Raw genomic sequence first — 25,293 nt, 5'->3', positions numbered from 1 at the left:
ATTTAAAAGCCGTTAATTAGTGGCAAATAACAATAAAAAAATATATTAAAACTAAATTTGATAATTAGAAATTGGCTTTTTGATTCGGAAGTCTTAGTGGAGGTTCTAAATAGCTAGACACATATAGCTGGTCTTATATGCACGACTTGGAAACTAAAAACTCCATCAAACCTTGTTTGTATGACGAATTGCTGCCGATTTGGAAACCACAAACACCATGAAACCTTGTTTATTTGACGAATTAATGCCGACATGGAAACCACAAACTCCATCAAACCTGGTTTGTATGACGACAAGAAGCTATATCTAAGAATCCTGTTACACCCTAACGTAAGTCGAAACAGAAATGTATTTTTCATCGTGTTTCAGTGACCAGTCATCTGTTGGTGATATTGCAAGATACCTGTGTTCAGATCATGTTCAGTTAGAAAATCTAATACAAGAAACCTATGATACAGACGGTAAGTTGATATTCCAAGGGAGACAAATTGTGTTAAAGTTTTTTTTAACTGATGGATTCTTACAGAAAATCATGTCAATCTGCTTTTAATGTATACTACAGTGCTACAAAATAGGATGTAGGACGAATTGATGTAATTACTCTATATTCAGCTGTAAGTGTTTCACGGGAGTCGCCTATCCAGGTCATGTATAGGCTATGCTTTGGACAATTACTCTGATCCCGTGGTAAAATCAGTGTTGTATTCATTTTTCAGGAGATGGATATATAAGTAAAGAAGAAATGGAATCCCAAAAATAATTCATATTGTTGTAAATGTTATAAGGGGCATTTTAAAGGAATTGTAAAGTGGTTTTCTAAACTAAATTTATGGATTCTATTTGCATCACTCCAATTTTACTGCAGTTATAGAAATGCTTAACGCTGTATGACGCCACTATCGCAAAAGTTGATAATAAATGATTAGCGTCTTTTGTAAAAATTACGTCAAAAGGACTCACAGATTGAGAATGGTGTTAATCGATGCTATCAGTGTTCCGACACACTTAAATAGTTTAGAAAATTGTTGAGCAATATTAAGATTTTGCTTGGTTATTTAATAGAAAAGCGAGATATCTTATTTTTCCGCTCCTGATCAGGCTTTTGGTGCACGCCATGATGTCGATGAAAGTCTCAAGCACAGGGACCATTTGAAGGGACCATTTGACTTTTTGGTTGATGCTTACATGAAGTAAGCCCAGACCGTGTATTTTTGTCGATATTTGGAATGCTTTGCCTCTACACTTGATAAACAGATAACCCATCTAAATAACTATAAAATCTTTATTGGTGGTTTTAAATTTTAGGATGACACATATCTTACATCTTGGAGGAAAACACATTTCCTTCTGAGTGATGTCAGCCATTTGAAGCCAAAATTAATCTATTAATATAAATGTATTAATAACATAATGATGTGAATAATTATGTGGAATTATTGATTAGTATTTGATACTCCTATAGAGATCTTTAAAATTGATCAAGAAATGTACCATTTATAGCTGTTATCTCAGTCACAAAATTGACTTTAGCACTTAAGTGTTACATGTATATTTTATAAAAAGCGTATTAAATAAAGCAGTGCAAAACGTTAGTCTATAAAGTATGTACATGATATCAAAATTTAAAAAAAAATTATAAAAAGCATTTAGCATCTATTTTCACTGAGCATTTTCAATTGAAGAAGATAATTTCTAAAAATGACTTGTATCCTCACAGCTTCCTCGCTATAAATCATCGGTGTGCTGCAGGACTATTCGATGCTATTGGTATAATGGTAGAAAATAAAATAAAATTATCTTCCATAATCATCTCCTCCTCCATACCCTCCTTCTTCTCCTCCATATCCACCTTCTTCCCTTCCAAAGTCTTCTTCATTTCTTTCTGGTTCTTCAACCCGTGGTTCTGGTCGTCTTCCGCGTGGTGTTTGTTGAACCTCCACACACGAGTTACCAACAATATCTTGTTTTATTTCATCTAAGGTGTCAAATGATGTAACCTGGAACACATCTTGTGGACTAGACGCAATATCTGTAATTTCTTGAGTGTCCTTCAAGCCAATTCCTAAGGTTATCACTTTAACCCCAGCCTTTTTGAGATCTTCTGCGGCTGGCAACGTATCTTCATAATTTAAGTTAGATTTTCCATCAGTTAACAATAGAGCAACATTATCTGCACCGAATCGTTCTCCATACCCGTCTCCAAAAACTTCACCTGCTACACGAAGACCACCAGCAGTATTGGTAGCTCCAGGCATATATTGCGTGGTGTAGACAGCATCCAAAATTTGATCCAATCGTCGATATCGCTTAAAACTGAAAATCAAGTTCACCCGCGTACTGTAGAGAATGAGTGCAAATCGGTGATCCTGGCCACCTGCGGTCAAAGATTCAATGAGGTCGGCAAGGTATTTCAGCATGACTTGAAAGTTTTCTGGTCCTACGCTTGTAGATGAGTCTACAACAATTGCGATATCTTTCCTTGCTCGACAATCTGAAATATTAAAGTGTTTACCATGAAATATCTATGCACACTTTCTATAAGATCGTAAACAGAATGGAGGATGGAACATACAGTTTGCCTTGTAAGTGGGATTCTCTATTAAGAACAAGAATTATTTCTGTGGTGATTACATGATGTATTTTTAGCAACCTTCGGCCCTGTATAGAATTTGTCACGACTACGATCTTGAAATATCACCCCCCTATTCTAATACCTATCCTTGCCCGGTCTCGACTCTCACCTATTCCTGTGCTCTTTGTGAAATGGGAATCTGAAGAGAGCTAAAATATGTCCTTACCTATATCACAGTTTTTACCAAGATAACCATCTTGGCAATTACATTTATAGTCACCAATACCAGGTATACACAAACCATCGTTCAGACATGGGTTATCGGCACACACACTATCATCTAAAATGAGAATATAAGAATTGCAATTATTAATAGGTCATTTACCTCGATAAATGCATTCATGATAGAAATGTTTATACATCAACTTAGAAATGCAATATCAAATTACACACAGTCACAAATTAACACTTGAAAAGTATTATATGAACACTGTGAAAAGTATTATATGAACACTGTGAAAAGTATTATATGAACACTGTGAAAAGTATTATATGAACACTGTGAAAAGTATTATATGATAACACTTTGAGCGAATTTTGTATAATTATCCATCAGAAGCAAATGAAACATTTTAATCAGGTTTTACAACAGAAATGCAACACCACCAAATTTTATAAATTACAACTCACCGCGGCATACATAGTTGATAATATCACCGGAAATATTCCACAAGCTCTGGAAATTCTCTACCATGAAAGCGTTATTGGAGATAGGTTCAGAAGCCATTGCATCAACTTCCCATCGATCAGCAAAACCAACACCAACAGCAAATATATGAATACCCTGATCCTTAGCAGCTGTAGCCTCAGGTATGGTATTTTCAGCTTTAACATTGGACAGACCATCGGTAAGGATGAACACTAAAATGATGTAAAAGTCCCTGATCAGAATACATAAATACAATTAATTGTTGAAGAGCTTTTCCTTAGTCAATCATTTTACGAAACGCATTTAGCAATTGATCGATTAATTTAACATAAAAATGATTTCAAATGATGCAAAGCATTTGTATAGAGTATATTGGATTCCGTTTCCTGACTTAAATACTTACAGAAGTTAGGTACGTTCTCTCTATCACCTCGCTTTTTGTTGAAAATCTGAGTCCTGGCCATTTTGATACCACCAGCAGTATTAGTGTTACCATATTCGTACTGTATACCAGAAATAGCGTTCTGTAGGTCTCTCTTATTAGAATACTGGTCCAAATAAAACTCAGTTTTACTGAAAGAATTGAAGATAGCAGCACCAACTCGTGTAGCATCAGATCCGATGTTCATATTTTCTACCAAATGGTGTATATAGTCTTTAATAACTCTGAAACTTTGTCCTCCTACACTACCAGATGAGTCGATTAGGAACACTATATCAGCCTTGGAGTTGCATGCTGAAAATAGAATTATTTAATATACATGTTCACTTATTTCACTTCAATATCTTTCAATCAATCAAATAGGAGTACTTTCAGAATTGATTGTGAATATGGTATTCCAGGAGCATATTTATTTATGGATGAAAAGGATTTGTAGTTGAAGAGTTGCTTAACCTATTTTATTGACTTACATCGCTCACAGTCTTTGCCAGCATATCCACTACTACAACTACACATATATCCTGTACCACTTGGTTCACATCGTCCATTATTTAAACAAGGGTTATCTCTACAGACGTCAACAGCTGTAAAAGTAAATGCAATGAATAGTTATCTGAAAGCAACATCATGAGAAACATTTATTGTTCATTGTCTTGGTAAAAGATTTAAAAAAATATATGTCTTCAACAACGGGACAAATATCCATATAACACAAATATGATACAGAATTTCAGTTAGCAAAATCTAATACTTACATTTGCCAGTACTTTCACAAACAAAGTTGGTGAATTCACTAGCTGTATCTTGTAAATCAGAAGCATCACGAGCTAGGAACAATGTTCTGTCTGTAGGGTAGGACGAGATAGTTTGAAGTTGTTCATTCATAGTAGCCGTTGTGTCAATACCTAAAAGCATCGGACGAATACAATATAGATTACCAACCCACAGAAATAGATGTATACTTACTCGTTTAATAAATGATGAAAATTCTTTGAATCAAACTGTGACAAAACTGCTTTGCTTAAACTTGCATTGATTTTTCACGCAAATAATATTTTATTTCATTCAAGAAAATATATTTTTCATTTTTAGATTTGAAGAGGACCACTTACCAACACTAATGATGCGAGCACCGCTGACTTTCAATTTGTTTGCTGTTTTCGAGATCTCATAGAAATTATTCATACTTCTGGTTAAGAATACCACATAGTTGGGAACATCACGTCTATCACCGGGTGAATTTATCACACTATATAACACTTTCTTTAAGGCATTAGCTGGATCTGGTTCTCCGCCAATCAATCTGTTGAAAGTTATCAGAAGATTATAGAGTTGCTATAGCAAATGTGATTTTGTGTGATTTTCAAAATTAACTAAAAAAAAAACCACGATCAAATTAATCATTATTAATACCATAGGTAAAGGGATAGAAGGGATTATGAACAGAATGTTTTAAAAATATGCCACATCCCTACCTTAGCCCAGCTACATGAGTCTGTACATTACGTTTCTTGTCACCATCAGCAAGATTTAAAACGACCTTAGACGAACTACCATACTCCACAATGGCTACTCTATAGCTATCTGTTCTAAAAATCATCTTGAGGACAACGTTTCTGATGAATCTCTTGATCATACGGAAGTCCTTTCTTGTCGAATATCTTGAGGATTCCACCACAAATACAACATCGGCCTTTCCACTGCATTCTACGACATAACAAGCAGATGAATATCACAAATATCTAAGAAACGTATGTAAAACATCTTAATTAAAGTCTTATTCCACGAAAAAGAGGAGTCGCAAATAACAATTGGAAATTTGTATTTATGTTTGTGTCATATGCTGACTGTATCCTTATAAGTTAATCTGACTGTTTTGTTTACCTTGTTCACAGTCAGTTCCAGAGTAACCACCAGAGCATTCGCATCTGTAACTATTGCCATCATTATAACAGGTACCACCATTGAGACAGGGACTACCAGAGCAGTAATCGGAACCTACAATAACCAACAAACTTGCTGAAATTCAAGATAAAATGTCTCAGGCATGCAAGGGGTCGACAAAGACCGTCCTTTCACTGGACAACATAAAAAGCCTTTTACTAAACAATTTCCACAGATACTGATAGAACTTTGTGTTCCGATTCTAAATAAACAACCTAATCTCGTGTAAAGCTGCCGCTTGAGACAGTGACTGAATATGTTGAGAAACATGTTTCACAATCACCGAGTGATGTTAATTTGATATGAAATGAAGTATATGATTAGACGAAAAACGCAAAATTGGTAACGTTTTAAAGAATCGAAACACAAATTTTTATATACACAAGATCGATAGACTATAGAATATTAAAAGAAAATTCATACTATATAACTAAATACGCAATGGTGTCAAATAAAATATATACTAATATGCAAAATAATTGTTTAAAGTAATACAATGATATTATTATGATCGGAAATAAATACTTTTACACTTTTATAAATGAAAGTACTACAAAATATAAACTAGAAAGTAAAATTCTTAGATGTAAAATAAATGTGGAATCATGCATTGAAGGGTTTACGAATTAGGGCATATTCAAATTAATGATAACAAGAAATATTTTGGGGACGTTCCGGTTGGTATAGGATGAATGTTAATTAAGCAATGGACAAAGAAAGAATATGAATTATGTTAATACATGCTAACAACAAAACAAATATAATTCATATCAATAAACACCAGTTGCATTATCACAAAATTATCTTTCAAATTTCATATGAATTACTTTACTGAAAAAAAATCGATGCGGCAATTTTGGGCAGAATTGTCAGCCTTCTGCATAAAGCTACTTGTTCAAACAGGAGGTTATACTAGTTGAAAAATGAGAGGGAACTCTAACGAGGACGAGTGGGAAGTGGGATCATAAATACATAGGAATGTTTAATTGAATCCATGTTAAGGGTTATGTTTCAAAATCGTTCATGAAGTATGAAAATATGATATACCAGCACCAAAACCGGTACCGGAACCTCCGGCAGAACCATTTCCTCCACCTGATACACCTGAAACGTTGTCATTGTATACGTGATACACTACTACGATAAAACATAAATCATGCAACAGTACAATGAATTATGTTAAGTTAATTAATTAAAATTAGATTACAATTTCGTACCGTTTTCGTCATGTGATATTTTTATTCTCAATGGTAATCTGAATATTTTTCTGCCAAAGGTCCGTCCCTAAGGTATATCTTATTTCTTGATAAAATATAGAATTGTGAGATATCGAAACCAAATGTAGGTTTACATGACACGCTTTGTTTGGTTAAAAATAAAATCTTTGGAACGGGCCTTTGGTAGAAAATGTTTAAGTAACGATGTAGACTAAAAATATCAGAAAATAAAATAAAGTATTCTAATTTTAATTAGATTGGGTCATTTGAAGCCTAATATCACTGGTACAACTTGAATAGTCCTTTGACTACAAAAAATCCGCATGCATTAATGATATTCTATTGATAAATAAATTCGAGTATTGTTCAAAGTATGAAAAAAATTTGTTTGCGTATATTTGGACTGATATTGGCTGAATTAACTCAACATATTGAGTCGGGATAGGATTAAAAACAAGATGCTAAACTTAAATATATATCTTACTATATGATTCTGAAATGAGGATTGAAATAAGTTTGATTAAATGAAAGTATATCTAATATATCCCATGAATATAAAGAGGAAAATAACATCATAACATACACAAATATTATGATAGAAAACAACAAATGTAAACAAGTCGGTACGAAGGACACAACTCCGCGGATGAATAACTTGCAGCTAAAATATGACTATTTTGGACTATAAGGAGCAGTAAGAGAGCGGAACTAAAAAAATAAATAACGGTAAAAAAGAAAGACTAGAATTCTACATATTGTTGGATAGCTTACTTACCAAAACATTGACTTATCTATAAGATTTGAACGACATATAGAAGAGAGGAGCACATATAACAAAACACAATATAATATTATGGAATTTAACACACTTCTTTAATAAGGTTGGGCACATAACGTTTCAACACAATATACACGTGTCGTCATCAGACGTAATACATATATTCCATAATATTGTCTTGTGTTTTGTTATATTGACTAGTCTGTCCAAATAATTCAAGCTTACAACAAATATTCAGCATTTGACACATCTTTGAGTTTCATGCTTCATCTAATTGAAACAGTTGTGTACTGTGTCAACAATATTTTGAAGTTGGAAAGTAAGATCATAATGGACTTACTATCGTGCAAGTTGTTCATCAAAATATCAGATTTATCTCTAATGCTTTCACCATCGTTCATTTCAGTAAGAGTAATACCCTGAGACTCAGCTATGTTTGTAACCTCTTCGCGATCTCTTAGTTCTACTCCAATTGGGATGAGTCGAATACCAGATTGAATGGCTAATTCAGCTTCAGCCATAGTGTTATCTCGATTGATTTCAGCGCTACCATCAGTAATCAGATAAGCTACGTTTCTAACACCGCTTCTATCACCATTATAACCGTTAAATACACTAGTTCTCAAACTGTGGAGGGCGCCAGCCATATTGGCTCGACCTCGTGTATAACTGATTCTATTGATGGCTCTAGTAATGGCTTCAGTATCGGTACCTAATTCACCAATGGAGAATTGTAGCATTGGTGCAGAGCTGTATTTCAAAACACCAATGCGGATGTTACAGTTTTCGACATTCATTTCTCGGACAAGTTGTTCAGCATACATCTTGATTCTGGCAAAGTTGGAAGATCCAACTGTTGTGGAGGAATCCAGAATAAAGGCAACATCAGCGGGCTGACCACAACCTGGAATACATTTCATCGTGATAAGTACTTCCAGTTGTTGTATTGGTATATTTCTTTATTTTGCATCACGAATGTAATGTAATCACGAAAGCGTTTTCTAGAAATGATTTTACGTTAATAACAATCAAAACTAATGAGTAAATTTGATATGAACTTACTCTTATCACAGTCATGTCCGAAGTAATCAGGTTGACAAACACAGGTGTAGCTTCTAAGGCCATCCAAACAAATACCACCATTCTGACATGGAGCCGTTTGACAGAGATCGGGATCTGCAATAATTGAAACAGAAAATATTGTTAGACTGTAACATGGTGTTGATAAGTTCCCATACATAGACGGTAGTTCCGTAGAAAGTAATAGATTGTAGACAATCAGAGATGGTCAGATTCACAATGTTCAATAAAACCCACAATAAAAAGACAAGCACAAAATAAATATATATCTTTAGAAACCACTATACAACTGGTCCCATCATGAATCTTTAGTAATGGGCTATTTTCAAACGTTTTGACGTAGACCCACCTGTACAAATCGGATGAACAAGTTTGTCTTTCAGATGTACCAATGAATCATAGTTGTCCACAAACATCAGGTTATCCTCCATAGGAGGTGACGTAATATCCCTAAGTTCATTACTACTATGTGTATCAGCATTGATATATTCTTGAGTAAAACCTATTCCCACGGTAATAATGGAATTGCCGAGTCGCTTTAGATATCTAGCTTCTGGTACTGTCTCAGCTGGGTTGATATTAGATTCTCCATCAGTTACAATGACAATCATGTTGGGGGAGTCTGAAATGAACAAAAACAAATTATATTATTACCGTATGTTATTTTATGCCAAAGCCAGTTTAATTTTGTATGGTTTATTATTCATTATCTCCACTATGTTTTCATATGGTTCGCCCACATTGTCCTTAAATACATAACCTAACAAAACCACAAACTAACCTGCTCTATCACCGGCGCCGGGTGTTAACATCCTTTCACGAGCTACTCTAAAAGCTTCAGCAGTGTGAGTATATCCATAATGGTAGTTAACTCTTCTGATTGCACTGATGAGCTCACTCTTTCTTTGGTATTGATTCAGTTGGAAGGCAATATGAGCAGAGTCACTGAATGTCATCATACCCACTCTGTGAAGTCCGAGATCAATGTCTAATTGGGCAACAGCAGCGATGGTAAAATTGATCAGTTTACCGAAGTTATCCTGTCCAACACTTCCAGATGTATCAATGAGGAACAATATATCAGCAGTTGTCTTGCATTCTGAAGAAATGATTATATTTAATTTCAGTTAAATCATTCACTCATCGAATTTGGTATGATATTTTTCAATTACGTAGTCAGGCCCAAAAATATACATGTGCGGATCAGTATCTTGGATTTTCCTGTCTTTATTTGGATAAGGCACGATGGGTATTGGACTAATGAATGAAGATGATGTACCTGTGTTGGTCCAATCATATGTAACTGGTTCAAGAGTAGGTCTTCTAGTAACGGGACGTCGTGTTACAGGACGTCTAGTAGTGGGTGGTGGTGCGGTTATTTCAGCAGCTAGAAAAGATTGTAAATTATAATTGAATTAATTCAAGTACATATCCCCATCATATCATAATGACATAAATGAAAATCCAACACATCAAAGAAGATATTTTCTTAAAATAATTAAAAGAAAAATATGACTTACCATTTTGCATATTATATAAAATAACGCCAGAGGTCTCCTCCAAACCTGGTTTATTGTTGACTAAGAATTGATATTCCTCCCTTGGGTCGGTAGTCATACCATCAAGTTCTGTTGTATCACCAAGATTAAGACCAACTGTGAAAATACCAGCACCAGTGTGCTCAAGACGTTTAGCAGCTTCAGCAGATCGACCAGAATGTCGACCTTTCTCATTACCAGTGACAATTACAACGAAGTTTTTAGCTCTAGGACGATCTCCGCGATTGTTTGTAAATATTCGGTCTCGAACAGCATTGAAAGCTCTGGAAAAGTCCGGTGTTCCTCGTGTCTGTCTAAATTTATCAACTGGTGCAGCGGCTTCATCGGTATGGTGGTGTTTATCCAAGTAGTATTCTACCCTTGGAGCTGCACCAAACGTCATGGTACTAACTCTGTATTCTCCACTGGCCATATCCATTTGATTTATGAAGTTTTTAGCATAGTCCTTCATCCATCCCCATTGTTCGTTGTTGACTGTTGAATCTAACATCAAAACAACGTCATATCCGGTAGGGCTGTATGCTATAACGTAATATGATTGAAAAAATAAATATTAGGAAACATAACACTGACTAATAATGATATAACTTCAGTTATGAGTTAGTCGCTAATAATTGGTGTCCAGCAAAAACAATGCTTACCAGTAGGTCTTGGAGTAGTAGTAGTTCTTCTCGTTGTTGTACGTCTGGTGGTGGTACGTCGTGTTGTTGTTCTACGCGTTGTAGTGGGTCTGCGAGTTGTAGTCGTCCGTCTTGTTGTAGTTGTTGGTGGAGCTAATTATGAAAGAATTAATTTAATTAGTGTTGGTATATCAATGCATATTTTTAATATCATCATACAGAATTGATGTGCATTGAGCAAATCTGTTACTTTCAAGTTTGATAATAAAATTAATCAATGGAAATAAATTAAGTTATTAGAGAAAAATAAGGTATTTACGTGTTGTTGGTGGTGGGACTGGTCCAGCTGAAATACAAATTCAAAGGAATAATTACGTATCAAAGTCCCGATGTCAATATGCAATGGCAAAAAGGTGATGTAGATTTTATCAAACTCGTAAATTACAAATTAAATTAATTAATATTCAGAACCTACCATTGCGCATGTTGTATAAAATAACGCTTGGTGTTTCCATCAAACCAGGCTCACTGTTAACAAGATACTGCCATTCACTTAATGGTTTGGTGGAGATGCCATCAATTTCGTTTGTGTTTCTCAAATTCAAGCCAACTGTGTAAATACCGACGCCGGCATTTTCTAGACGTTTAGCAGCAGCTACGGCCTGTGGAGTGTTGCGGCTTCCTTCATTACCAGTAATCATGACGATAAAATTTCTAGCTCTAGGTCTGTCTCCAGATGGTTGAGTAAACATCCTGTTGCGTACAGTATCAAAGGCAGAGACCATATCAGGTGTACCTCTGGTAGTTGACAATTTATCGAATGGAACAACAGCTTCATCAGAGAACTTGTGTTTTTCTAAGTCATACTCAACGTTTGGTCTTCGTCCGAAGGTCATGGCACCAACTCTATATTCCCCAGTATCCACATCCATCTCGGAAACGATGTTTTTAGCGAAGTTCTTGATCCATCCCATTTGCCTATCAGTGACAGATGTATCCAGCATCAAAACTACGTCATATCCTGTTGGGCTGTAGGCTGCAATTATAAATACACATTTATAAGCACATAATGGACGTGTTATTTCAAACAAAGGATCCAAGTAAAAGAACTGGGGATAAGATATTACGTATTTCATAAAAAACGGTCGACGAAACTACAAAATCAATGACAGGAATCAAGTATCAAGACCTCTGAATTAAGTATATGACTGACTATAGAACTGCGAGAATGCTTTAAATGTGAAATAGGTTCAGATACTTACCAGTTGGTCTTGGAGTTGCTACAAGAAAGGTAAAATAGACTGAGTTACTAATAGTACTTAACAAACGAAAGAAGCATGTTGATTTAGGGACGCAAAACAATATTACATAACATGCAACTATAGATTTAAAGATTTTATGTAAATATCTATCCAACTTGATGTATATTTATCCCGTATTTTTCAGCTTTCGGTGGGCATTCCATTTTATACCGAATTTTTAACCAATATCGCATTAAGATTATACGAGTATGTTATTTTTGTTTTATTTCGGGTTGGTTGAGTGAGGTTAGAAAAGAATTTAGCAGTTAAAATACAGTGGTCTTGGTGTTTGGTTAATGATAATAATAATCAAATATTTTAGTGAGTTAATATTGAAGAGTATGTTGTCAAAATGAAAATGCAAAATGAATGATCACGCTCGTTTAAGAAAGATTTTACTCCTTTTAATTAAATCATTAGCGTGCGGCAATGTTTATATTCCCACAACCTATTTTGTGCCAACCACATTTGATACTACCTGCAGAGCACATTTTCCTAATAAGTTTCTCTTCCAAACGCCATAGCTCATTAAAATTTCGGAGAATTATGAGATTTTCGGTCACAGGTTGGGAAACAAGTTGTCGTATTTCCTTAGCATCAGGTAGTCCTATTCCAACACCAATAATATGTTTTCCCTCTGCCAAAGCTCCTCTGGCTTGAGGTATAGTATTAGCAGAGTTAACGTCCGACACTCCATCCGTCATAAGCACTACCATATCGGGTACGTCAGTCCGATCACCAGCACGGCGAGAGAAGATATATTTTCTCATAAAATCAAAGACACCAGCGGTATTAGTCAGACCAAACTGATAAGGAACTTCGTCAATTTTTTTCAACATTTCATCTTTACGTTTGAACGTCTTCATGTGGAACTGAATAAATGTATCTGTGCTATAAGTTATCAGACTCACTTGCACATTACCAGAGTCAATGTCCAACATTTTTATTAAGTTCTTTACAGAATGTTTTATTTTATTAAAGTTTTCCTGTGTCACACTAGAAGATGTATCCAACATTAAAGCCAAGTCCAACTTCGAAAATCCACAACCTTCGAATTATGATGGGTTATAAAGAATGAACATAAACATGCATTATGAGTTACCAATACGTTTTCATGCTTTGATAATGATGAATTTCAAGAATCTTTAACTATGTTTTTGAATCCCATTGAACGAGTTTGATTATTGAAGACTTGGTCTATCAAAAATCGCACATAACAGTAAATGTAAACTCCGCGATATATTATTACCGTATTATGCATGATCCTTATTACTTGGAAGTCTTGGATGTTGTTCAGTCATTGCACAGCCGCTACAATCGCTATAAATTATAGCAATAAGTGGGCGAGCTTTGTTTGCTGACACGCTCCCTCAGGTAGATCACGGTAAATCATAGACTACATAATCAATACAATAAGGTACTTACTTGGTGGGGGAGTTGGAGCTGCTGTTTCTGAAAAGAAATAATAATCTGTTTTTAATATCTTGACAAATTTAAACATATAAATGGACGATACATGTATAGAGTGGTGTTTATTTTAACGCTGCAATTGCGTTTTCAGCAATACTTGAATATAAGTAGTTCGAACATTGAAATTTGCCTTCATAAAGTTATTTTGCAAGTTTGGAATTCTAAAATTGTTAAATGGCTGTTAATACTTTAATGAATGTTACCATCTGTTACAATTGATATTGTTATATGTGCAGGTTAAAAAAGCTTAATGGGAGAAAAATTAATGTTAGGCGGGGCCACCAAACGGTTCCCCATACACAACGTATTTCCCATACTACTCATAGTGAATATACATGTAGCTTATTCGTCATCCAATTCAGGAATCTGATGTTCCTTTACTACACCTTACTTACTTGGACAAATAGCCGAGAATACCAGATCACGCAATGTAATTAATTCATCAAAAGTATTAACACTGAACGCGTTATCACGAGCGGGTGGTGTTGCTATGCTGTTTAGTTCGCGAGTGTCGGTCAACCCAATACCAATCGAGTAGATTAGAATGCCTTCTTGATGGGCTCGTCTAGCCTCGGGTATGGTGTTTCTCGGGTTTTCTGTGGAAACACCATCTGTAATCACTATAGCTGTAAAGACAAAATAAATGAACATAATAATCATGGTCTGTGAATCGGTTATATTTTCACAATACTACAAATTGTGCATTATTTAATTTAAATTAATACAGTAACATTCAGAAACGAAATTGAACTGCTACTTTTTTCATGCTGATAAGTCTGAGACTAATATTATATGAAATCAAATAAAGAAAATGTTACCTATATTTGGCACCAATGGTCGATCTCCCTTAAACGGTGTGAACATTTCAGTTCTCATCGTTCGTAGAGCACCAGCTGTGTTGGTTTTGCCATAATTGAATTTAGTATTTTGGATGCGCCGTAACATATCTGACTTTCTGGTATATTCATTCAGATGGAATTGGACGTATACTTCATTACTGAACGTTACAAGACCAGCTCGTATATAGTCGGTATCAATATCAGCATATCTTAAAATCTCTTGTACAAATCTTAACATCTTGTCAAAATTTGCTTGTGTCACACTTGTTGAGGAATCAAGGACAAATATAAGATCAACTTTAGATCTTCCACAGGCTGAAAGAGACACTATTATGTATGGGAAACACGCCACTGTGATATCAGTAATAGGTGTGTTTGGGAATCTAAATTAAGGCAGATATTTGGGTATATTTACACTGAAGCATGATGTTGGATGTGCTGTAAACACCAGACAAATCTCACCAAACCTTTGATTGATAGTCGTTAGTACAAGAGTAAGATCTCTTTTTTAATTTAAAGTAAAGTTTGAGTATGAACCGATTTACGTGGTATATTTTGAATTATCTATATTTTAGTCTTAAAGTAGAGTTCAAACTGATGGTGACATCTTTTAAAATCAGACTTAATGTTCAATGTTTCAATGTAAATTTCAAAAAATGGTGCAGTTATATAACACATTGTGCAGAATATTTAATAGTGCATTCAATACTGTGCAATGTGGGTGAGGGATAAGGGATTTGTATTGCATAACGTAAAGTTATGAATGTTAGACAAAGACTGATTGTTATTTGATTTCATGTTAACTAGGTGAAAAAATCCAAAAACCATTAACGAACAATATTACGCATTAAGGCGCATTTGATAACTATGCACAGATTTGAAACTATATTACGCCTGCATTTTAATATTTCTGCACACTGGTATGGAAAAGATTAATTACTTACTCTCTGTTGGTGGAGGTAGCGTTACAAAGCTAGGTGGTTTAGACGATCCTAAAAAATTCATCAAAGGTGATTAATGCATGAACATGGTAAATTTAATTATTATAAATCGAGATAGCTGTTAATCAAACGCAAAAAGTACTTTAAAAGTGACATACGTTTAGTATTATTTTCATCTTACTGATTATTAATCATTTGTAATTATTCTTCTTACTTATCCACTTACCTTAGTTAATCAAAACATAATTTGAAATTAATTAGGTGAAACTTTGAGGACTATGAATAAATTGAATCAATAATTAGCAAATCAGTAATATAGCAGTACCTGGTAAAATTGCAGAATTTGCATCACAATCTTACTTACAACAGAATATAATATATCGTACAATATAGAGAAATAAAGAACAAAATAATGATCAGAAAAATTAACCATATAAAAATCAAACTGAAAGGATAATATTAATTATCTTTTACATAACTTAAACATACGCGATTATAATACATAAACAAATTAAGAATACAATACAAGGTACAACCAAAATATACAATTGTGTTAGTAGGGAAAGTCAACGTTGACAAACCTCACCGAAATCACCTTACCCTACTATGGTCTTTAAAGTTTCAAACAAATGGATTTTTTTAGTTGAAATCAAAGGTATACCAATGTCATACAAACATTGTTATAATCTATATCGAAATTTGCATGAAATGCGTGAGTAACCTAAGATTGTGCTGCATCAAAGGTGATTATTGTCACGTCATTCACAGTTCGTCTTGTTGTCTTAAACTTCCATAATACAAAATCAGTAGTTATAAAGACTAATAAATTGTTAAAATAAAGAAATAAATATAGTTAAATTAATAATCATATATTATACCGCAATATGAGGCAAATACTTGGTCTTTAAGACCTACTAAGAGGTCGAAATCTGCAACGTTGAATCTGTTCTGTTCAAGTGGTTTAGTTGCAATACCATCGATTTCTCTAGTATCCTTCAGACCAATACCAATAACATACATATGGATATTCTTATTTCGTGCGTTTTCACCCTCAGAAATTGTTTTTCGAGAATTGATATTAGAGACACCATCAGTGACCAAAATACAGACGTTTTCAACCCCAGGACGATCACCATTACGTTGTGTAAACATTTCTGTATGCATTGTTTTAAGAGCATCAGCTGTATTGGTACTACCAAATCGGTATGGGATATTGTCTATAGCATTATAAATATCACGCCTGTTGGAGTATTCATTGAGATGGAAGATGACATGATCCTTTGTACTGTAGATAACTACACCAACTCGAACATTGCCACTATCTAGATCAGCAACCGTTAAGAAATCTTTTAAGAAGTTAAGCATCTTTTTAAAGTTAGGCTCGGTGACACTGGTTGATGCATCGAGAATGAACACCAAATCTGTCTTGGCACTTGCACAATCTACAATAAACAACCGAACGAACAGTGTATAATATGCAATTAACATAACATTAACATCCAACCTACATAATATACTCGGCTCGGATTATAAGGCAAACATTGGTATAACGTTCACTATTCTAATTACTACTATTCTTACCTCGTCCACGAGCTGGTGCCAGCGTTATTGGTAAAGGTGTTTCAGCTACAAAAAAAAAACAGAAATATTAAAGAAAATATAAAGATGGTATGGATATATTTAGATATAAAATGAGACATGACACAACATGCAAGAGATTAAAAAATACAACATAATACAAAGCCTTCACTAACATTAATTTCCCACACATAAACAAAGAATTATTTTATAATTTCTTAGAATTTATTCTTATTTTATCTAAACGTTTCTATATAATATCTATTCTAGAGATCTACAAGGTAAAATCTGATATTGGGTTCTACAAGGGTGGATTTTCGGTTTGATCATTAATAGTACATTGTAAAAGGCATTGTGTAGAGTGAATACTAATTATAAATTATTGTAAAAAAGCATTTTATTGTGCATCTGGTACATTGCACTATTAAGCATTGTAGAAAACATAGTAAATTATTACAATACGTAAATGTTGATTTTCTAACTAATGGTGAATTGGTTTGTTTATGATTTATGGAAATCAAATTTGAGCTAAACAACCATATATCTATTAAGCATTACTAATGGAAGGCAAATCGCAAACTCATTTCAAAGGTTACTGGTCATATGATTACAATTTTTCGGATAACGATTGCTTATTGAACAAACAGAATGTACAGTTTTCAAGAGACCAAAGAAAATAAAACAGAGAGAATATTTTTTAAGTAATTGATGTCCAAACAAAAATGCCTAAAGACTCGAATAATGGAAAAAATGATTTGGATTATCATAGACTTACGACGCAGAGTTGGTTCCACGACTGGTGCACGAGCTTAAAATGAAATTGAATTAGTTAATACATGGTTGGAAACTTTGTTTTATTCCATATTGTATACATTATAAAAGTGTAAGAAAATAAGATTATATAAGAATTTAGATTTAATAAGTTGACTAAAATTACTTATGGATTAATCTTTTTTTCGATCATTAAATAATATAGTATTCATTTAATTTTTATTTATTTATTTATTTAATTTCTATTTTTCTAAAAGGAGGGATGAGGGAATTTACTATTCCTATTAAAGGAATCTAATGATTCTACATTCTAAGACTAAAAGCTTTACCTTGTGCTATCGTTATAGATTATATATATTTGAATCCTTTGCTACCTATTCTTTTCAGGTCAATCGCTACAAGTTATATATGAATACTTCGCTTAAGATTCTAATAAGGTCAATCGCTACAGATTATATTTACCGCTACAGTCTCTATTTAAGTCCATCACTACGTATTCTGTGTAGATAAATCGCATCAGCTTCTATTTAGGTCTGTCGCTCTGTATTCTATTTTGTCTGTCACTACTGATTCCAATTGGTCAATGTCAATGTGGCTTGGTATATCGTGGCAAGTGCTATTGTGGCATATCGCGCTACAAAGGTCTTCCTTTGTAGCGTTCTATATCGGATTTTTTTTTGCTTCATATCGTTTCGCTAATCGCATTTAATCTATGTCTTTTGCTTCGCATTGTATTGTAGCATATCGCTGCATACACAGAGTGCAATAATCCATAGCTAAAGAGCTCAAGAACTACCGAAACAGAATCAACTCAGTGCCTTTGCTACGTATTGTATCCAACTATATCGCTACATAACTCATAACACATAAGTCATTTCCACGTGGCAACTATCAATTTAACTCTCCAAGTTTTATTGTATCATGTATCATTTTCTTCTATCGCTTCCAATTATGTGCTGTTTTATTTGTACAGAAATTGTTCAGTACTTCAGCATGATATTTGAGACTTACGTGTTCTTTCTATTTATTGAAACAGTTGATTTGTGTTGATTCTATTTAAGTTAATCAAAAGAGAGGCGGTTTAACTCCAGTGGTTAATGATATGTGTCGACACCACCGTACCAGCTCTTCCAAATTTGAAATATGGTATGGCTTCGCTTAACTAAATCTAAAAGCACGGAATTGTGGGTACAGCAAGGCACCTTACCTGTGGTTGTACGGACTGGCTGTGGTGATTGAGCTATTAATAAAATTAAATACATTTAGAACTTAAATTATCTATCTGATTAAGTAAGAAATGTCTTTATTATTTTGCTCATCACAGATCAGCAAAGCCAGTTCAGAAGTAGCCTACTTACAGGAACATAAAGATTTAAACACTTTGTCTTTCATCGGAGTCAGTTCGTTGAAATCCTTCACCGCAAATCTGTTTTCTTCAATTGGTCGAGTAGCTATACCATCAACTTCTCTTAAATCAGTTAAACCAATACCAATAACATAGATATGGATATTTTTACTACGAGCTGCCTCAGCTTCAGGAATTGTTCTTCGAGAATTGATATTAGAGACACCATCAGTTAAAAGAATACAAATATTATCTACACCAGGACGATCACCATTACGTTGTGTAAACATTTCTCTATGCACTGTTCTAAGAGCATTAGCTGTATTGGTACTACCAAATCGGTATGGGATATTATCTATAGCATTATAAACATCTTGATTGGTTTTATACCGGTTAAGATGGAACTGCACGTGGTCATTAGTACTATATATTATAACACCAACACGGGCACTGCCTCCATCAATGTCCGCTCCTGATAGGAAATCCTTCAAGAAATTCAGCATCAATTTAAAGTTGGGTTCTGTTACACTTGTGGAGGCATCCAGAATGATGACTAAATCTATTGGGGTGCCAGAACAACCTACATGAGAAATAGACCATGCATATTTCAAACGTGGTTACCAAAATCAATTAGGCGTGTATCAATTCTCCTTATCAAATTCATCTTTGATCATCATCACAGATCATAAACCGATCAAGCGCATCTCAATGTCCTCCGTAAAAACCTTTCAAAAGCATAGAAGTTGCGAACGGATTAGTACAGGCATGACCATGACCACATCCGTTCGAGGCAAATCTTTCAAAGGAAAGCTCCTATGTTATTTCAGATACATGCAGTATAATATTACATGCAAATTATCTCATTAAATCGAACGATATATCGACTTACTCTTCACTGCGGGAGCTAAAGTTATCGGAATAGGAGTTGGTTCTGGTGCTGAAAGAACAATTTGATTAAAATCAAACCAACCAACGTTAGCATAGGAAATACTAGTAATTCTAGAGCAGAAACAGTCCAACAACATTGCGCATTGGATAACAAGTTAAATGGTATATTATTTCCATGAAAACCAAAGTATGCTTCATAACATGGTTTGCTAATATAGAAAATGAAACCATAGTTGTTTTTTTATGGATCATCATCATTTCTCTTCAAAGTAATAGTCGAGGAACTTGATGAACTAAAGCTACAGTTGCATGCTGATTAGATATTTCATTTGTGTGAAATGAAATGTACAACTAAATATTTTATCCGCATGGTTCTACAGAAATCGGGAAAATAACCGGGTAAATTATTCCGATCATTCATGTAAACTATATAAAGGACACGAGGTCCAAAAATACAATGGATTATCTATAGTTTTAAGCTTCATTTTGTTTTGAAGGAAGTGAAGAGGGGTAAGCTTAAACTACACTTTCTACGTATTTAAGCACATAGCCGGCATTAGCAGTATTTCGTTTTATTTTGTTCTTCAGCTACAAGGTTATGATGATTCTATGTTCTAACGCTACAGATCAAGTGTAAGCTATTGCTACTTTTAAGGAAATTGTTATGTTTTCTTTATAGGTAAACCGCTACAATTCTATTCAGGTCAATTACTATACTGATTCTATTTAGGTCAATCGCTACAGATTCTAATGTCGGTCAAATGTCACAGGTTTTATTTAGATCTGACGCTACAAATCCAATTTCGGATACAGAAGTACAGGAACAATTCCATGCTATTATCGTGCATCATATTTACATTGATATGCAATTTATCGCCTGTGTCCATTTGTGCTCTATCTTTTGTTTTTTACTTTATCCTTTCGTTCGTTTATAGCATTCGCCATGTGAATTATTTCATGCATCATGTTGCATTTCAATTTGCTTCTATAGACTACAAATCCTCTGTTGTTTCTATTTTTCATTGGTAGAACATGTAACTATTACAGTGCTATAACCCTTCATCAGTCTACATAGGTTTTATATAGCAAAATATTCCACGTTAGTCTTTGTGTCAATTAAACTCTTCTTCCTACCAATGATATGATTCTATTATAAGCAAATATCCATTCTGATACTGCGCTATCCTACGCAATACCATTTCTACTGCAAGACAGGGAAATTGAAAAGTGGGTAATCGTTTGAAAAGGTTTGGATTCGCTTTGCTAAATCTAAAGCACGGAATTGTGGGTACAGCAAGGCACCTTACCTGTGGTTGTACGGACTGGCTGTGGTGATTGAGCTATTAATAAAATTAAATACATTTAGAACTTAAATTATCTATCTGATTAAGTAAGAAATGTCTTTATTATTTTGCTCATCACAGATCAGCAAAGCCAGTTCAGAAGTAGACTACTTACAGAAACATAAAGATTTAAACACTTTGTCTTTCATCGGAGTCAGTTCGTTGAAATCCTTCACCGCAAATCTGTTTTCTTCAATTGGTCGAGTAGCTATACCATCAACTTCTCTTAAATCAGTTAAACCAATACCAATAACATAGATATGGATATTTTTACTACGAGCTGCCTCAGCTTCAGGAATTGTTCTTCGAGAATTGATATTAGAGACACCATCAGTTAAAAGAATACAAATATTATCTACACCAGGACGATCACCATTACGTTGTGTAAACATTTCTCTATGCACTGTTCTAAGAGCATTAGCTGTATTGGTACTACCAAATCGGTATGGGATATTATCTATAGCATTATAAACATCTTGATTGGTTTTATACCGGTTAAGATGGAACTGCACGTGGTCTTTAGTACTATATATTATAACACCAACACGAACTCTGCCTCCATCAATGTCCGCTCCTGATAGGAAATCCTTCAAGAAATTCAGCATCAATTTAAAGTTGGGTTCTGTTACACTTGTGGAGGCATCAAGAATGATGACTAAATCTATTGGGGTTTCAGTACAACCTACATAAGAAATAGACCATGTGCCTTTCAATTCTGGTGACAAAATTATCTGTTTTCATCTTTTGAGGATTCACTATGCAACGTTGTGTAAAGGGAATTCAGGAAATGCACGAAAATAGACAATGCACACTTCCCAAAAATTTATCGTTGTCAGATTGGATTTTCTAGATTCCATTTATTTTCAGAAATATGTAAAACTTTTTTTGTACTTATATTTCAGATCTGCATACATCATCTCAAGATAGGGTGCGAAGTGGCGTGTCCTTGATATGTAAAGTCATCTTGTGGCAAGAAATAATTCTACAATATAACAAACAACGACTTACTCTTCCCTGCGGGAGCCAGCGTAATTGGAATAGGAGTTGGTTCTGGTGCTGAAAGAACAATTTGGCTACTTCTTAAAACGGTTACCAACTTAGAAAGTAAATTTCTCCAACGGCGATACATGCGGTAGCAAAAGTGGCGCAAAGAACATTGCGCAATGCGAACATGCATTAAGCGTCTTGAAAGCAAAATTTTAAAAACAAGGCAAGGCATTGCAAAATACACCCACAATATTAAGAAATTATTGTTTTAATAGTTGTAATAAAAACCAAGGGCAGGGATAATTTATTCCCATCTATCTCTTAGATGAATTTTCAAGACAGTTTGTGGTCTTATGGTTAACGTACTACTGTCTGCTATCACGTGATTTTCAACGATAGTTAGAACTTTTTGCATAATTTTTATAAGCAGATTGACAAACGCATAAATCTAAAGAAAACACATCGATTTTTTGATAAAATAACATAAAATTTCTTCATTTTTCGCTCTCAAAACTGTTACAAATATGTTTTGGTCATTATTGTTAATGATTATTGTTTTTATAATATTTGAATATCAAGACTACCGTCATTTCAGCCTATAAATAGTTGGCATAGAATTCACCACGATCTAATAAATATACCCATACACAGTTTCATCAAAATTACAACAAATCTAGTCTATCAAGGAACACGAACGGATGGACGTACAAGAATGCCGACAATATATTTGTATATATTTGATGAGCATACAAGACAAATGCAAGAAAGTCAGCAAAGGTCTTTCTTTTGCAGAAAATAGCAGACCTATTGCTTGGAAAATCTTCTACATAGATTATACACTTTTATATTGATTGGGAAATCTTAAATATAAATCATTGTTTGAGACTGTGATGTATTTGACCACGTTGTGGTTCCTGTATTTAATCCATGCCATTTCCATATTAAGATTCTGTAAAGTATATAGTAACGGCGGACATTATGATCATTTCTTAATCAATCTTTTTTTTACTTTTTCATTTATATTGTTTATTGAATTTATTTATTTAATATTTTTTGTACATTTCACCTTTTTTTATTTACAATTGTAGATAAAGTACATTTCGAACTCACAAAATTAAAACAATAAATAATATGAAACAGATGACAGATATGAAGGATTGTGTTTAATCCTTGACACCATGGATTGTGTCGGGTTTGTATTCAAGTTAAAATTTAAAATGTCGGCAAGTAATATGACCACCCACACAAATATAAGCAAAAAACAAACTGACAAAACAAAACAAACAATAGATAAAAAAATAGAAATTACAAAGAAACAAAATTGTTGACATAAGATAAGCGAACTCTGAAACAAACAGATGTTTATACTCAGAGGTATGCAAGAATTCAGAGATCCAGCGTGGTCCGTGTCAGAGTTAATAAAAAGGGTCATGTATCTCGAAAATGAAACCATATTAGCTGCTTTACACATAATCTTACATTTTTCATCGTTAACATGATGAAGAAGACAAAACAAACAACAGAATACATATTTTCTGAAAAACAGAACGATTAATATCCACTCACAATCAAGGCTTAATTTAAATAGGTGATACCCGATGGAAGTTGAAAGCATTATTGCGGCTATGATTAACTATCACATAGTTGTCATACACCGAACATGAGACCTTCAACGAATTCAAAACACAAGAAAGTCACAGAAATGTCAATATTCAAAGTAAGAAACAAATATTAAAAGCATTTGAAGACAGAGGATTAGAGTTTACAGACTGCAGAAGAAACCAATAGCACAACAATGGAACCGATCTAGCACAGATATTTCAGCTCAATCGAATAGGAAAAATAAATCTGCAAAAATAGAAACAAGTTTGCTGTTTGTATTAGGTCCATAGCGGAGAAAAGAATCTCTATTATTGATGGAGTCCTAAACAAATGATTTCAAAACAGAGACGAAACACCAACAGGACAATATACAGGACAAATACAACACAACACAACACAAGTATATGAACATTGACATAGATAATTCAAAAATACTTGCAGAAACATAGTGATGAGAAAACTTTGTCTTTCATTGGAGTCAGTTCATCAAACTCTTGAACAGCAAACCTGTTTTCTTCTACTGGTTTACTAGCTATACCATCAACTTCTCTTAAATCAGTTAAACCAATACCAATAACATAGATATGGATATTTTTACTACGAGCTGCCTCAGCTTCAGGAATTGTTCTTCGAGAATTGATATTAGAGATACCATCAGTTATAAGAATACAAATATTATCTACACCAGGACGATCACCATTACGTTGTGTAAACATTTCTCTATGCATTGTTTTAAGAGCATCAGCTGTATTGGTACTACCAAATCGGTATGGGATATTGTCTATAGCATTATAAATATCTTGTTTAGATCTATACTGGTTCAGATGGAACTGAATGTGATCTTTGGTACTGTAGATAACTACACCAACACGAACATTGGCTCGATCTATGTCCGCTATCGATAAGAAATCTTTTAAGAATTCCAGCATCAATTTAAAGTTGGGTTCTGTAACACTGGTCGAGGCATCAAGAATAACAACTAAATCTATCTGAGTATCAGCACAGCCTGAAGCAAAAGACACGAGGTAAATATCACGCAAAGGGCTTTTCGATAATTTTACCGTATGTGCACAAATAGGTCTGATATTTTCAATAATACCGACAGCAATTTTTATTCTTAAATCGCTACAATTAGCATATTCTACAATTTCGCGATATATTATAGTCTTTAAAATACCTGATTTGGAAAGTGTTTATGCTTTTCATGTACAGTAATGGGGACAAGATAGTTTGAAACTTACTCTTAACTCGGGGTGCCAACGTAATAGGTATAGGAGTTGGTTCTGGTGCTGTAATGATACAAATAC

General features: G+C 34.1%; 2 protein-coding genes across 2 annotated transcripts; both read right to left on the bottom strand.

Moving 5' to 3' along the window:
* Window positions 1-433: 433 nt before the first annotated feature.
* Window positions 434-22,526, bottom strand: LOTGIDRAFT_234764 (hypothetical protein; the record flags this gene model as incomplete). The annotated part of the gene is made up of 35 exons (XM_009063035.1): window positions 434-461; window positions 717-2,491; window positions 2,799-2,912; window positions 3,263-3,493; window positions 3,685-4,017; window positions 4,194-4,307; window positions 4,479-4,628; window positions 4,836-5,026; window positions 5,199-5,430; window positions 5,608-5,721; window positions 6,715-6,771; window positions 7,369-7,377; window positions 8,003-8,566; window positions 8,725-8,838; window positions 9,092-9,364; window positions 9,524-9,841; window positions 10,022-10,129; window positions 10,263-10,823; window positions 10,943-11,074; window positions 11,241-11,267; window positions 11,397-11,957; window positions 12,184-12,201; window positions 12,701-13,270; window positions 13,648-13,674; window positions 14,088-14,318; window positions 14,511-14,846; window positions 15,476-15,523; window positions 16,351-16,914; window positions 17,054-17,098; window positions 19,029-19,061; window positions 19,180-19,746; window positions 20,056-20,103; window positions 21,362-21,394; window positions 21,513-22,079; window positions 22,406-22,526. 34 exons carry the CDS (start codon window positions 22,524-22,526, stop codon window positions 1,794-1,796), a joined length of 8,109 nt encoding a protein of 2,702 aa, XP_009061283.1. The 3' UTR covers window positions 434-461; window positions 717-1,793.
* Window positions 22,527-24,477: 1,951 nt separating this feature from the next.
* LOTGIDRAFT_87413 (hypothetical protein) lies at window positions 24,478-24,981 on the bottom strand (the record flags this gene model as incomplete). Its single annotated transcript, XM_009063015.1, has 1 exon — window positions 24,478-24,981. A coding segment is annotated over one exon (504 nt), but the record flags the coding sequence as incomplete, so codon positions are not given.
* Window positions 24,982-25,293: the final 312 nt, after the last annotated feature.

The sequence above is a fragment of the Lottia gigantea genome (genome assembly GCF_000327385.1).
Source record: "Lottia gigantea unplaced genomic scaffold LOTGIsca_55, whole genome shotgun sequence".
Lineage (NCBI taxonomy): Eukaryota > Metazoa > Mollusca > Gastropoda > Lottiidae > Lottia > Lottia gigantea.
This window is presented reverse-complemented; position numbering and strand designations above follow the sequence as displayed.